The 14502-nt window shown below is 41.1% G+C and overlaps 1 protein-coding gene across 4 annotated transcripts in view; it reads left to right on the top strand.

Moving 5' to 3' along the window:
- Positions 1-12812, top strand: part of LOC111224565 (metabotropic glutamate receptor 8-like) — a 236060-nt gene extending 223248 nt beyond the window's left edge. For 2 of the 4 annotated variants that reach the window (XM_022749107.1, XM_022749106.1), the window contains 3 exons: positions 10001-10141; positions 10385-10490; positions 12466-12812. In XM_022749107.1, coding sequence (XP_022604828.1) covers positions 10001-10141; positions 10385-10490; positions 12466-12515 — 297 coding nt within the window. In that variant the 3' untranslated portion in view covers positions 12516-12812. Of the gene's footprint in view, positions 1-10000; positions 10142-10384; positions 10495-11182; positions 11198-12465 lie in introns of all 4 variants that reach the window. The other 2 variants (XM_022749108.1, XM_022749109.1) reach the window with 2 other exon arrangements.
- Positions 12813-14502: the final 1690 nt, after the last annotated feature.

The raw sequence follows: 14502 nt of genomic DNA, 5'->3' as shown, positions 1-14502 counted from the left end.
TGTGCGATGGGCGTGAGGAGGAAGTGCAGCTTGGGGGATTTAACCAGTTATGAATAAAAAGCATCTTGAGAAAAAGAGCTACATAATATGGATTGAATAGATTGCATTGTGATAACTCACAGTTAAATATCTATATTTGAAAGGATTGAAAAAAATGTTCCAATTAAACACTACAGTGATACTTGTTTGTGAGTTCTTCTCCACTGATAGATTGTCGTTTGATGTATTTGCTTTTTTGGTGTCAAACTAAAACAGGGTCTTATCTCTGTGTTTTCAGGGGAAAGTAAACACTAAGACATTATGAGATTGTAAAACTGGCGTGACTAAAAGCAAAGACTGCCAGTTCTGAGCGGTCTTTTGTTGTCCCCTACACGGCTGTGTTGCTAAGCATCTTAAAATTGTGGTGATCCATGAGTGGTGATGCATTTTACTGCCTATTGAAAGTTTCTCAGGAGAAGAGCATGGAGTAAATGAAACGTAAAATTAGACTCAGGTCGCAGCGAGCAAAATAAATAAATAAATGAATATAACAAAAAGATGGAAATCTTAGATGCTTTTTTTCTCTCAGTGCCGTGGAAGTTTTTTTGTTTGTTTGTTTTTTTTGTTTTTTTTTTGTTTGTTTGACTTTTCTCCATCTAACACAACAACTTCAGTTTTACTGAGTTTGGAATGAGGAGCTGTAGATCAAAAACTTTCCACTATGTTTGAAACCTCTTAAGCCTTCTTTGTGAACCGGTCTAAGCATATGATCAAACACAACTCCAACTCCAGCTAACTTTGAAGACTGACTCACAGAGGGAAACATATAAAGACCCAGCCACACTGGCACGGGGAAATCCATCCGCAGATATTTGTAGAAGTTGTTGTAGAAGCTTGGTAACTTGGTGACTTTTGGTGAACTGTTGTAGCTGGTCAATCAACTGATATGAAACTAGCTGACAGGGAGCATGCAAGTGTTGTCAGTTGCAGTGGCCAGCCCTATAAATGCAAATGTTACTGACTGACTGACTGACTGATGAAGTTACACCATCGATCGGCCAGCTGGGTGTTGGAGAAACTTACCAACTCAATGCCTTCACTGCTAGATTAAGCAACTTTTCAGACCCCTTTAGCAACAAATCTAGCAACTTTTTGGACAAAGCTTTGCTTCTTTTTGTAGAAAATGGTCACCAGAATTTGCTGGCTTCCCCTCTGCTGACAGCACAGCAGCTGAGTGAACAAGCTTCTAACTCTCTCTCTCTCTGAGTGATCATTTCACAAGCATACATAGCAACCATTGTATGTGTTTGATCCTTTTGTCAGATGACGTTGCAGTTATAAAATCTGGATTTTAGCAGTGCAGAGCAGCAGCTTGGAAATGGCTTGGAAGAGACTGCTGGTCAACATATAGTCGCTTCAATCACTGTTTAAAGTTTTGACAAAGTCGTGTTTTCATTTTCTCTGTATTGTCCTTTTGTTCTCTTTATTGTCCGTTTCATTCAAGGAAGAGTTTTATGAAGGGGAGAAAAAATGTTCTCCACGCTAACTATTTTAAGATTCAATTGAATCATCAATTGATTCATTGTAGTATTATTATGGATCCAACTTATTGTCCATAGATATACCCTAGTAATGATAACGAGGTTGAGGATCGAATATTTTGTGTGATACTTGAGAATAAAAAAGAGTCCCCATTGGCATATAATTAATTTATTTGTTCCTTTTATATTTACTCAGTGTATGAACAAACAAATCAGAAAAAATAGAGGTAATTAACCTTAATGTTTGGAAGTAGTAGACACTGGTCTGGACATGACTGCTTCCATTTTTTAAATAAATAGATGAAAAATAAAATCCCTTCACCCTCCCATGGCTCAGGTGATTAAAATGATTAGTGGTCCCATGGTGAGAGTGGAGGGAAGCAGGGGGGTGTCATTTAGACACACACGCACACACCCAGAAGGGTTTGATACTAAATGGCAGTGGGAAGTTAGTTAAGGACCCTCAGGCGATCTGAAATGTTACGCCGCTCGTAAAAGGTTTGGTTGGGACAGGGACCTATCAAGGACATCCACACTCATTATCAACAGGCACAGACAGCAGCATGTTAAATGATGCAGATCTGAGGAGGAGAGGAAAAAAAAAAGATGACAAGGAGATACTATACTATGAGAAGACGAAGAAGAAGAGAATAAGAGGCAGATGGGGTGAGGACGGAGGAAAACAACCAAGAGAAAGATGCACAGTATTCTCGGGTGCAGAGCAGAGTACCAACCGATCATTAGAGCTAGTGTGGGCAGAAGTGAGGGAATAACAAGACACGGATGGAGAGATGGAAAGATGCAAGACATATTTGGGAATGAAAATCTCACCCTTCTTTTTTTCTTTTTTCTTCCCGATCCCTCTTTCTCTCTGACCATTCGCTGACTCGCGACATGAAACAAAGTGCCCACCAGTCATTCATTTCAGACGAGAGCCGGGAGACTAAAAGAAGAGAGGGGGGTGACGTTTGGCGAGAGATCTCAGTCACCGGGTGATAACAGAGAGTTGAACGCTGGTTCAACTCGATGCAAATGAGCAGCGATTTGGTGCAACGGTGCCGGAGTGAAGGGTGGATGTTCTGCCAGTTTCCACCAATCATTCCCAAAGTGTTAGAAAATATGATTTTTAGCAGCATATTTCTCTGGTGGTAGAAGACCTGTCATGTCCATTTGCAGGGACGTCACTAAAGTAATGTGTGTCTAAGAAGGTATCAAAGCTTGAAGGGATTCCTATTGAGGTTTACTGTGATACATCTACACTTTTATCAACGGTGAAATGTTTCTGCAGTTGGTTAGGCTTTCAACGACGCCACACTGTGCACGGCAACGCCGACAAGTCGCAATGGGAAGCTGGTCAGCCACTTGGCAACACACAACAAAACCGTGTTGAAGTTTGTGGTTGTGTTAATTTAAACGAGTGTGATGTTCCGTGTAAGCGTCCCACGGGCAAAGTTTTCTTTGTATCACAAACAACATGGCTAAAACCGCTTCAGGACTTTGTTCCTCAGTTCAGTCACTGTCCTTCTGCACCCCTTTGTCATCACTGCTGGTCTCTCCCTTCATCACATCTTTATTTCTCCATCCCTCTGTCATCGCCTTCCACTTCTTGTTAGCAGACGATGGTTCTCCCAAATGTTTCCTTCCCTCGTTTGTCAATCTCCTGCCTTCCTTCGCATTTCCTCTTGTTCATTCTCTCTCCCACTTGCCCGCACTGTCTTTCATATTCACACCATCTGTCTCTCTTTTCTTCCTCTTTCTCTATATCTTTCTGTTTCTGGAGTGGTGGACTCAGTGGATAGTTCTCGTACCTTCTAAAGCCCCCCAGCTATTCCCCCACCCCCCACCCCCCACCTTTGCAATTGGCAAAGTCGGCCATGTTGCCGGCCAGAGCTCTTTGATTTCACCACCCTTTCCTCGCTCTGTGGTACATATGAAAGGAGTTGCAATAATCACAGAGGCAGTGTAATGACTGAGCATGTTTCATGTCGTGGTTCATCAAGCATGAGAAGCTTGGATTTGTGTGTCTGTGTATGTGTGTGTGTGTGTGTGTGCATCTCTCTTCTTATAAGCCGTGTACATTCTGAGTCAAATTAGTATGAATGCATGCTTTTCTGCGTGCGCACACACTCCTTCAGACCACCTCAAGTGTCGAGGATTTTGTTGCATCATGCCTCGGTCCAACCCGGGCACTCTGGTTTTTAAAGGCAGTGATTAAACTAAATCACTAGACTTACTGTGAGTGGCATTTTTTGGCAGTGAATTTAGATCCACTGAAAGCCAAGTAGTGTTGTCGAGGGGACAGAGAGTCCGCAAAATGTGCACGACGATGTCTTTTTTCATTCATACAAAATATGTTTATGTGTATGCCGCATGCATCACATTGCACGCAGAAGATAGGCCTAATTTAGTTGATTGGCTTCTGATGGAGTCTTTATGAGCTGAACGTTTCTAGTTCAGAGTGTCATCTACGGAGCAGCCAAGCCAACTAAGAACAGCCATCAACGTTAGCTGTCATGCCTCAGCTATCATATGGGTGTGCTGTGAAAAGAAGACTGCTCTCTCTGCACTGAACCCATTGATGGGCGGCCTACCTATCAAGCTGCCTGTCTCTCAGGATCAGCCACGTCCACGCAGGAATTACATCCTTATACAGCTATTCAGCATTAGCGACTTACATGCAGTGGTAATGTTCACTGCACTGTACAGATGACGTTCATAATGCCTTTGGAAAAGTGTCGTCAGCTTCAGGTTTTTTGGGCTGTCTTCCTCCACACTGCTGCAACAAGAAAACCGACTTCTAACATCCAATCTCTATGCTGTGGAGAAAAAGTAACGGCAGGATGTGAGTTTGAAACAGGACAAACAAATATAAGTAGTAATTAGTAATGACTGAAAAACAAAAACAAAAAGTCTAAATGTGAAACAAAAAAGTAAATAAAATAAAATAAAAAGTATTATTTGATTTTATCACTGTTGTCATGATTTTTTTTGTCTTCTGTTTGGTAGCGGATCATGCTCTGAGTTTTGGAACTAAAGTTCCCATAGTGCTTTGTAAACAAGTTACATAATTTTGCCATGGAGACAGTGGGTTAGCTTTGAACTACAGTTTAAGCCCCATTATGTCTATCCTTTATTTGTTAACACCATTAAAAGTACACTGTTAGCTAATAACAGTTCCTGTTTGCAATGTACTCATGGATAGACACACACCTATCGCTGAAGTGCTGAAAAAAAAAACATGACACTCAAGCAAGGTCTACAGTTAAAAGAGGTGTCTTTTTCTTCTGATTCCTGAGCAGATTTATGGACATTTATATGCAAAGCAGTAATTTTACCTCACAGAACATGGGTGGAATGACTGTTTGAAAAGTCTGTTGTCAGTGGAGTCTGGTGGCTTTGAACAGAGAGTGTTTCTGGTTAAACAAAGATCTTTTTCTTTAACAGAAAAGGTCTCTCTTCATAGGAATCCTATCTGTAATATTGTCAGACACTTAAAACAACAATTTGAGCCTGTAAGTGGCAAAAAAACAACACTTCGCGGATGTACTCTGACACAATCAAATGCCCCATTCTTTACTCTGCCACAGCTGTTTACCATTTGCTGGCTATACCAGGTATACAGGGTATACCGACTGCAAATATTTTTGTCCCTATCAATAATTTACACCCAAAAACATGGGAAAATAAGGCCCAGGTTCAAAATCTGGCAATTATCCTTTAACTGCCTCCCTGTTATAGCTCCTGCTGTTGTAGCCACAGACATCTTTGCTGCTCCACCTACAGACTCTAGTCAGATACAGGTTCTTTCTCTCCCCAAGTGTCCCCTCAAACCAATAATATCAATAAATCATATCTAGAATAGCTACAGTATCTATGTATTAAATGTCAAAATTAATAGATATCGTCTAATAGTAGAAGTGTTGACTTAGCGCCAAGACAGCTGGTTTTGGCCGTCTGCAGCTCAGGGGTGATGAGGAATCAAACGCTTTACAGCAGATGTGTTGAGGGGAGAAGTCGCATTGTCTCTCAAGCTCGCAACCTCGCCGACACCTGAATACATCTTGCCAGCAACACCAGCTCAGCAGACTGCCTTTCTCTCTTCCTCTCCTATCCAAACACGAACCCGGCGATGTTCACCTTCGTCCTCCACGCGCTGCTGTTGCTCCTGGCAACCGGCCAAAACAGCCGTCCTCTGTCTGAGTTGTGTGTGTGGGATGCATCAAAGTGGATTCAACTATCCTGCTTGTGCTGTGGCTCAATCTTGATATCGATTAAAAAAAAACAAAAAAAAAAAAAACAACAATCTCTGCATCAACAGTATTTTGGCGGAGGAGAGTCAGCTGTTTGTGGCCTACTGGGTATGAGAGGAGCACCAGCGTCTGCGATCATTGTGATAGTGTATGTTGAAAAAAAAAAAAACTGTGGGGAATATTATTTTTTTCTAATATGTTCAGTATGATATAAGGGTGCTTGGGAAAATAATAAAGCTATCTGCGAGCTTGTGCTATCAGTGGTTATAGATGATGGTAATCAACCCTGTAAAAAAAAAAAAAAAGAAAAAAGTGTGGGCTCAACAACAATGGACCCATCCTTTGAAGCGTTAATTGAAAAATAACAAGCAGCTCAGTAGATGAAAGTCCTTCGATGAGCACTTTTCTCATGAACACAAAATAAAACGAGTCCCCTGGAAAAGACAATAAAAACACTCCTGTGATATCAGCATAGCTCTGCTAATTTAACCTCCGCTGTATTACACACTGACACTGACCAGCATTTAGCCAAGGTATCGCTTCCTTTAACCCAAGGAATAAAAGTGAACAAAGCCCAATATTTGTCCACCGAATCTAGCGCATGTTTTTCTCCTCTTTCCTCTCTGTTTTCCCCCTCTCTTCCCTTTCTCTCCCCAGGTGTTAAAAGCACATCAGCCATCACTCTATCCCTCTGTCCGTCTCTCTGAATCTCCTCCACATCACGGACCACAGAGTCGGCGTCTGTAAATGTTTTAAACCTTAAGGGAACGCATTGTGTTCAGCCATCCGTAGCTGATCGTCTACTTTCTGAGTGCGACTTTTGGGGTAATGGAGTGCTCGTCACATTTTTAGCTATTATCAGCTGTGGACAGCAAGGTGGAAGGGGACAGTCTTCTCTGTAAATGTGTGTGTGTGTGTGTGTGTCTTTGTGTAAATAACAGCTGGAAGCCACAACTTTGGACCAAAGGCTGGATGTAATGGAAGCAGCTATCAGCAGACTTGCTGCTGTTTTGATAAGAGCAAGTTCACTGCTTAGGGGAATCTCTCTTCTCTTCTATTCTGCCTTTCCTCTGTAGCCTTGGTTATTCCATTTTCACTCTTTTCTTCACTGACACTCTTTCATTGTTTGTTCTCTATCTCAGTTTCATTCCCGTGTCTTCTACTAAAAACATGTTTTTGTGTCTCCATCTGTTCCTCTCTGATACAGCCACTAGCTGATCGCTGTATCAGTACATTTCAATAGAGTGCAGTTTGTGGGCAGAAAATATATATAAAAAAAAAACAGGAAAAAAGAACCAATGTGACGAAGTAAAAAATGAATCCACAAATTCTCTCTCGCATTTTCCACTCGGGATCTTTTCGACTGGTGATCTATCTCGCGCATCTGTAACATCCAGTGTGTTTTTTTTGTGTGTGTGTGTGTGTGTGTGTGTGTATGCATGCGTGTCTATCTTGTGGCCGAGGTGGAAGTCAGCAGATGGGAGTGGCGTGTAAAATGCTGTCAGAGCCTGTAGGGCTGCTGCAGGCGGAGCTCTTTACCCCATGATGCAACACACTCTGCGATGCTGCCACACGTCATCCGTAAAATGAACAATGAACGTATGTGTAATTTTCCATGTTATGTTATTACATTCTTTTCATGTGAATTCAGATTTGCCTGAAGATGTGCATTCAAATGCAAGGCCAAGTAAATGCAACGCACCTGCATACTGAAATGTGTGTGTGTGTGTGCCCATTCGCCTCCAGTTTTTGGCTATGCGCTCCCCTTTGCCTTTGGCTACTGTCATCAACTTACACCTTCAGGCGGGTGTGTGTTTTCTTCTTCCCTTATAGGATTTGTGAGGACCAATTTGAGTTTGAGACTTTGAGACTGAGGATATTTTTTTCTCCCAACATTTTGGCTTCTTCGAAAACCCGTTTGAGGGTTGAGACTTGGGTTTAGGTTAATGACACTGAGGTTAGATATGTGGTTTAGGGACTAGGGGATGCCTTTAAGTCAGTAACAGACCTCACAGGTACAGAAATACAAATGTGTGCCTGTGAGTTTCAACCACCAACTTACTCACCATCACACAGTCATTAGGGGCACATCAGGCATGTTCATCGATTTATTGTCTTTGATAAATACTCAATCCCATTTGCCACTGAGCTCTTCGTGAGGCAGGACTCAAGAGGTCTGGACAGGCATTGTTGAGCTTTTACTAGAAATACATATTACAGCAGACAGTCTTTTCAAGTATTACCTCGTTCATTTGAAGAACACAAAACGATTAATTATCGGTCTCATTAAACACACTCATAACGAGGCAGCTCAGGGCTGTTACTATTTATTGAGAATTCTAAAGTCCTATCCTGTTTTGTAATATCCACTTCCAAATTCCAATATTTCACAAATGGCATAATGTCTTCTCAAAATGAAACTCCTTCTCTAGGCATATATACAGCTTTTACAGCATACAGTGAATTCTGAATTCAATTACCGAATTAAAAAATGAAAATTGAACGTGTCCTGCCCAAAACTTGCTCCCCCTATTACCCTACTGAATGTCTTGGTTCTGGTATAATATAGCGCCTGCTGTTTCCATAGTGTCAGATATCCAGCTGGTGTTCCAATGTTTCTATGTGTTTATTTCTTTAAATATTTCAGCTTTCTACTAAGCAGTTTAATATGAGGAGAGCTACTCATGACTCATGTGAAGCAGGGCTTCTATACATGATTACTTTTCAATTATCTGTGCTGTTTGTCACGAACGTACTGCAGGACCGCACGGCAGCTGTTCTCGCTCATAAATGAAAGTGAAGTCAGCGGTGACAGATCAGGTGTTAGCCACTAAGACTGGAGCACTGGTGTGATTTTCAGACACTTGCTGTCTGAGGTGTACAGCCAGTGCAGAGTTAACAGTGCGGCTTTAGTTTCTCTCTGTTCTACTTTCTGCTTCTCGTCAGGCTGTGGTTATCAACACTCCCTCAATCAGTGTGTCTGTGCACTTCCTGACAATGTAGAGCTGGCCACTGTCTGTTCTCTCGCTCTCTTCCTCACTTGATCAGTGTCTCCACGAGTCATTTTCCTCTGCTCTTCTCCTCGCTTGCCCCATCCCCATAACGTTGATTTTTTGTTTCATGTTCCTTCTCTCCTTTCCCTCTCTCTCTATCTTCTCTTTCCACACCTCCCTATTACTTCCCCTTCCTGGCTCTCTCCTTCCATTTTTACCATACTTTCCCTTTACCCCTCCCTCCTCGGTCTCTCTCTCTTCATATGTCCTAGACAATGCTCGCCTGATAAGCCCCATGACTCGAGAGCTTGTCAGCTCTGTCAGGGGTGTGGGTGAAGCCTGTCATTACATCTGTCCTCCTCCAAACTACTCTCTGAAACTCACTAAGGACCTGAGGACTGTAGTTAACAGTCCACTGCAGTGTGTATCTATGTGTGTGTCTGCCTGTCTGTCTTCCTGTTTCATTATAACTATCCTCCAACTTACTTGGCTGAGGCGATATGCTCTACTAATATAGTCTAATTTAGTCGGGTGTACATAACAATATTGAGATTCTGCCTGCTGTGCATGTCATTGTATCTGTCCTACAGTTGACTTACTGCACCCTAGTCCACTATACAGGACAGCATCTGTCTGCCTCTCCGTCTCTGTGAGAGTGCAGTACAGAACTTACATTGACTTCTTTTGGGGGAAAACCTGTCGTTCACCAACAGCTCAATCTCTGAAAGATAAAGTTTTCTACTCCTGTAGGGCCTCATGAAGGCCAAGCCGCATCTACTATATACTCTAACTTTCAGGCAAATGTCTGAAAGTCAATTTAGTGTAATTCACTATTAACTTACCTGATGCAATAAACCACACCCATATGGTATTCCTGCCTGCCAAATAAATGCTGAGAATAATTTCACATTCTTAGACAAAGAGAGGAGCTCTGCAGCACACGGGCAATTAAACAACCTCATTGGTGCCATCATTTCATATACCATTTGATCTACCTGTCTACGTGTCACTGTAGCTGTCGCTACACAAATTTTCAGCTAATTTCGCTCTTGTTAGACCGTCCTTTACTTCCTCTCCTCCCCCTCTCCCCATCTGTCCTCCTCCCCTTTCCCTCATCAGACATATTCTGTAGTTGGACGATTACACAGACCATCTCTGACAACTTGAAATGTGATAAATGACTCTCTCTCTCTCTCTCTCTCTCTCTCTGTGTGTATGTCTCTTTCTCTCGTTCTAGATGTATATCCAAACCACCACCCTGACTATCTCCCTCAGCCTGTCTGCCTCTGTGTCTCTGGGGATGCTCTACATGCCCAAGGTCTACATCATCCTCTTCCACCCCGAGCAGAACGTACCCAAACGAAAACGCAGCTTCAAGGTGAGGAGCACTTGAACATGCACAGTGAAATACTTCAGTCTCATGTGTTAAATTTCCATAATATTTTCCCTCTTAATTGGATTGATTTGATATTTTGGCTGATGCTAAATTTGACTTATGCAGATGAAATGGGGATCATAAATCTAACAAACACGCTCTGTGGAATTACATCAAACTAAGAGGGAAGCCAGAACATACGAACAGCCTCCCTTAAATACCCATTATGAATATACAATTATACAGGCAATCGTGACAGCTGCCACCATGTCGGGAAAACTGACCCAGAAGGGAGGAGACCGGCCCAACGGGGAAGTGAAGACTGAGCTATGTGAGAGCATGGAGACCAACAGTGAGTAAGAGAACACCGAAGTTTTATAATTATACATATAATAAACTAATAAAATCAGCAGACATATAACTAAGCCATCTATGCTCAAAGGTCTACCAACTAACTTTTCCACCCCTTAACTGCATCGCACAGTCTTCATCCATTAGAGACATTTCTATTAGAGAAATACATGTATATGAAGATTAAATACATGTGGTTAGGCCAAGAGGTTCACATCAGCAAATGATGAGTTAGGAGCATTGACGTAAGGTTTAATAATAATACCATTAGGAAAAAAAATTAAATAAGAAAATGTACGACTCCGATTCGCTGTATGTAAATCTGGGGTGGAGCTCACTTTAATAGGAGAGCATTAAAGTGTCAACCAGTTTGAGCACAGTAAGCTTTCATTATACATATAAATATATAAAACACATACACAATAATACACACACATAGGAGACGTGTGGGTTTGATTATGATGCAGGCTAGCAGCTGCTCATATGAGGTTATTTAGTCTTATCCTCCCTGCAAATGGGTAACACGTTTATATTATCAATTTAATTGCTTGTCAAATGCTTAGATACAGATTTAATGTAAAGTTTTTGTTTTGCTTTAACTTAGTAAGTTTGATTTGAATTTGAAAATGAATTTCCAGCCTGACTTCTTTTTTTTTTTTTTTGCATGGTAAAAACCTGCTGCACCCGCGACAGTTCTTCGATAGAACGGTGTGTTTTCTTTTCTCCGAGCTCTGGCGTTGAAGCTCTGTTCTATCCACTTCAAAGCCCTACTTTGTGTTGAGCTGGTTCTCCTGTGTCAGCACTGTGCAGAGGAAATGACAGCGCTGTGCGTCTTGCATGCGCATGTGCGCCTTTGTGTGTGCTTGCATGATGCCGTGCGTTTATTGGCACATGCATGCTTTTCCGCGAGTCCCTTATCAAATCTGTTTCAGTCTAGCCCTTTGGTGTGCATGTGTCGATTTCTCTCATTGGTTTTTGTGTGTGCATAGTACGCGTGATCAAACGCCCGTATATACAGTCCAAGCCATGATTCACATGTGTTTCTGTGCAGTCTGTGGATACTGTATGCGGGCGTATAATACGTTTCAGACCTGTCGAGGTGAACTATGCTTTTCTGTCAGCACTTTCAGTGAAGGAAGCAGGTCACAGTTCATTCATTTATCCAATAGTTAAACTGCTTAGTCATCTCCTAACATACTTCACTTTGCAAAAAAGTTTTCAATTTAGGAAGTTCCATATGATTCAGGCAACAATTTATTCATACGGTGGTGATGGGTAGAACGCAAGGTTAAGAGTTTCCAGTTTTTTTTTTGTTTTTTTTTTATCACCTGACATTTTGCTTAAGAGTGCTCTTCAGAAAATATCAATAAAAACATTTTTCAAGTCTGAAATAAATGGAAAAGAATTGCATGCACTTATACTCATTTCTTTAATATTTATATATTTTTTCATCATGGACCTTTTTCCATTATTCCAGCAGTGTGATGGCGAAACAGAAAGACAGAAAAAAAAAATAATAATAATGAAAGGTTTGTATGAAAGCATCAGAGTATAACAATAGCTCAGTTAGAGTCCTGCGGTTGCTGCAAAAACATTGACATTTACCATGGAATGCTTGAGGGGACACAAGACATAATGGGTTTGACAAAAAGCCCCAACTACTCAGGTGGACTGTGGATGTGACACTGTTACGTGACCGTCTGTAGCAAAATCTGCTCTCAACTGCTTTCCTCTCTGTTTCTTTCTCTATTTTCCCCCCTCCATTCCTGCACTCTGTCCCTTCTCTTTCATTGTATCTCTTCCATCTTATCCATCTTGCTCATTTTCACAACTCTTTTCAACTCTTGATTTCCTATCACTTCTTTTTTTCTTTTTTTATCATCTTCATCCTCCTCCATCAATACTTCTTCCTTTTACACTTTTCCTCTACCTCCACTCCTCCCTCCATCTTCCACCATTTTCCAACGTTCACGCAGCTTCATCAACTAAGACGACATATGTCAGCTACAACAATCATGCCATCTGAAGGGACCACAGAAGATGGAGAAGGGGATTGGACAGGAGAGGGGGCGCGTCTTGGGGCAGGGCCAAGCAAAAGAAGAAGCCGTCATTCAAAGCCTATTGGCTGGAGAACTGGCGGAGAGACCGAGCGCCCAATGGAATCCAAGCATGAGACATTTTGTATTGTTCCGCATCAAACCACAGAAAGTTGGGACCACATAAACAGCCAGTCAGTGTGCCTGCTTTCCCGCTGCTCACAGCTCATTGGTCCTACCATGAACTTACCTGTTTTAAAAAAAAAAAAAAAGAGACAACATAAAAATAAAAAAAGTGACATACCATAGGACACTTTGGTGGACAGAGTAACTATTAAAATCTACAAAAATGAAAAAATAAAAAATCATAAAAAGGAAAATATAAAGAAAAAAACTCTCGGAAACCATGTAGACATTATATCTAAAAGGGCAAAGGTGGGGCCGGGAAAGAGATTTAACAGATTACATTTTAAAAGATATTTAAAAAGAGAAATGTCAGAGAAAAATCTATGAGACTCAAACATGTTTGTTGTTATTCTCTACTTGTAAGTATTTTTGTGGTTGTGACGATTTTTTCATTCTTGTCTCACCGTTGTCTGATGGATCGCCCTTGCATAATGAGATGAGTGTGTTTCCTCCTGCTGTCTTGGCTAACCGGGTTGTAGCCTTGGGTCGTGAACCTGTACAATGCCATGGTTGAAGCATGCCAGTTTTTATACAAAAAGGAGATTTATTTATAATAAAGGAATGTTTTGCAAATGTGTAGATTGGTGGTCGTGCTTTTGAAAAAACGCTTGTGGAGTGTTGAAAAAAAAAAAAAGGAAAAAAAAGTCAGGTACAATTATTCTTTTACTATTTAGGCAGTTTTATGTTTACGGTTCTTACAGGTTGATTTTCCAGTTATGTTGTAACGTTAATATGATGCTTGCATAAATCATTTAGAAGTACTTAGCAAATCCCATGGTCATATCAAGCAGAAAACATCTATTTCTGATAAGATATCACTGCAGTTTGTTCTATTTATTAATTAATATCTTTTAAATGCTCTGAGGTCTTCTCAACTCTCTCTCCCCCAAAAGAAAATAAGTTGATAAGAGAAACCTGCCAGGAGGAAGGCTGGGAGGGAGAGTTTGCGAGTGATTGAAAGATAAACTGATAGATATTCGAGCAAAGTGGACAGAATTCCCCTCTCAGTACACCCGCAACAATCCACCAGACGTCCAACCTTCAAAAATACATGAGAGCTAAGAAAGAAACAGTCAACTGCATCAGTGAATCTGTTCTTGTTGGAGAGGAACAATCGATAATACTGAAGGCAGAGTGAAAGGACAAATCACGCCATTTGCAGCAGGACGGTGTGCCCCACACAGAGATGTCAGATGAGAAGGTGTAAAATTCACTGTGTTTTCTTGTGAATTTGTCTCCTTATACTTGTTTTTTTTTTTTTCTTTTTTGTAGTATGTTTGCAGTCTTCCTCTGGATGCCATGAAATGTTCACTTGATGACAAGGTTGACATGTTGAGTCAATAGAAAATATTAAAATCCAGCAGAAAAGGCCTTTTTTTTTCCCCCATATGCATAAAATCACAGGTACAATATCTTGCAGCCGGCATTGTGTGTTTTCTCAACCGACAAATCCCACATGTCCTCGAGCAAAACATTAAAATCCGACTTACTTATTTACTGGAGGCTGCTCGGGAAAGATTTGAGGCGTTTCATGACCCAAAGCCCCATGGAACTTGATCATAAACCAAAACGTTAACTTTTACAGACAGATGTGTCGCAGGTTAACAACAGTGGTAGTTATTGTGTGTACACTGTGAAAACTTTTGCCTATTTTACTATCAGGTGTATATATATATATAATTTCTACAGCTCTGGAACAACTATTGTTACAAGGGATTTTTAGACTTCAAGATAAAAGCACTTGAACTTAAATCGATTTAGTGTTTTTGGTTCTGTTTAGCCTTTAGCAGT

The sequence above is a fragment of the Seriola dumerili genome, unplaced genomic scaffold (assembly GCF_002260705.1).
Source record: "Seriola dumerili isolate Sdu_G_001 unplaced genomic scaffold, Sdu_1.0 BDQW01000138.1, whole genome shotgun sequence".
Taxonomy (NCBI): Eukaryota; Metazoa; Chordata; class Actinopteri; order Carangiformes; family Carangidae; genus Seriola; species Seriola dumerili.
This window is presented reverse-complemented; position numbering and strand designations above follow the sequence as displayed.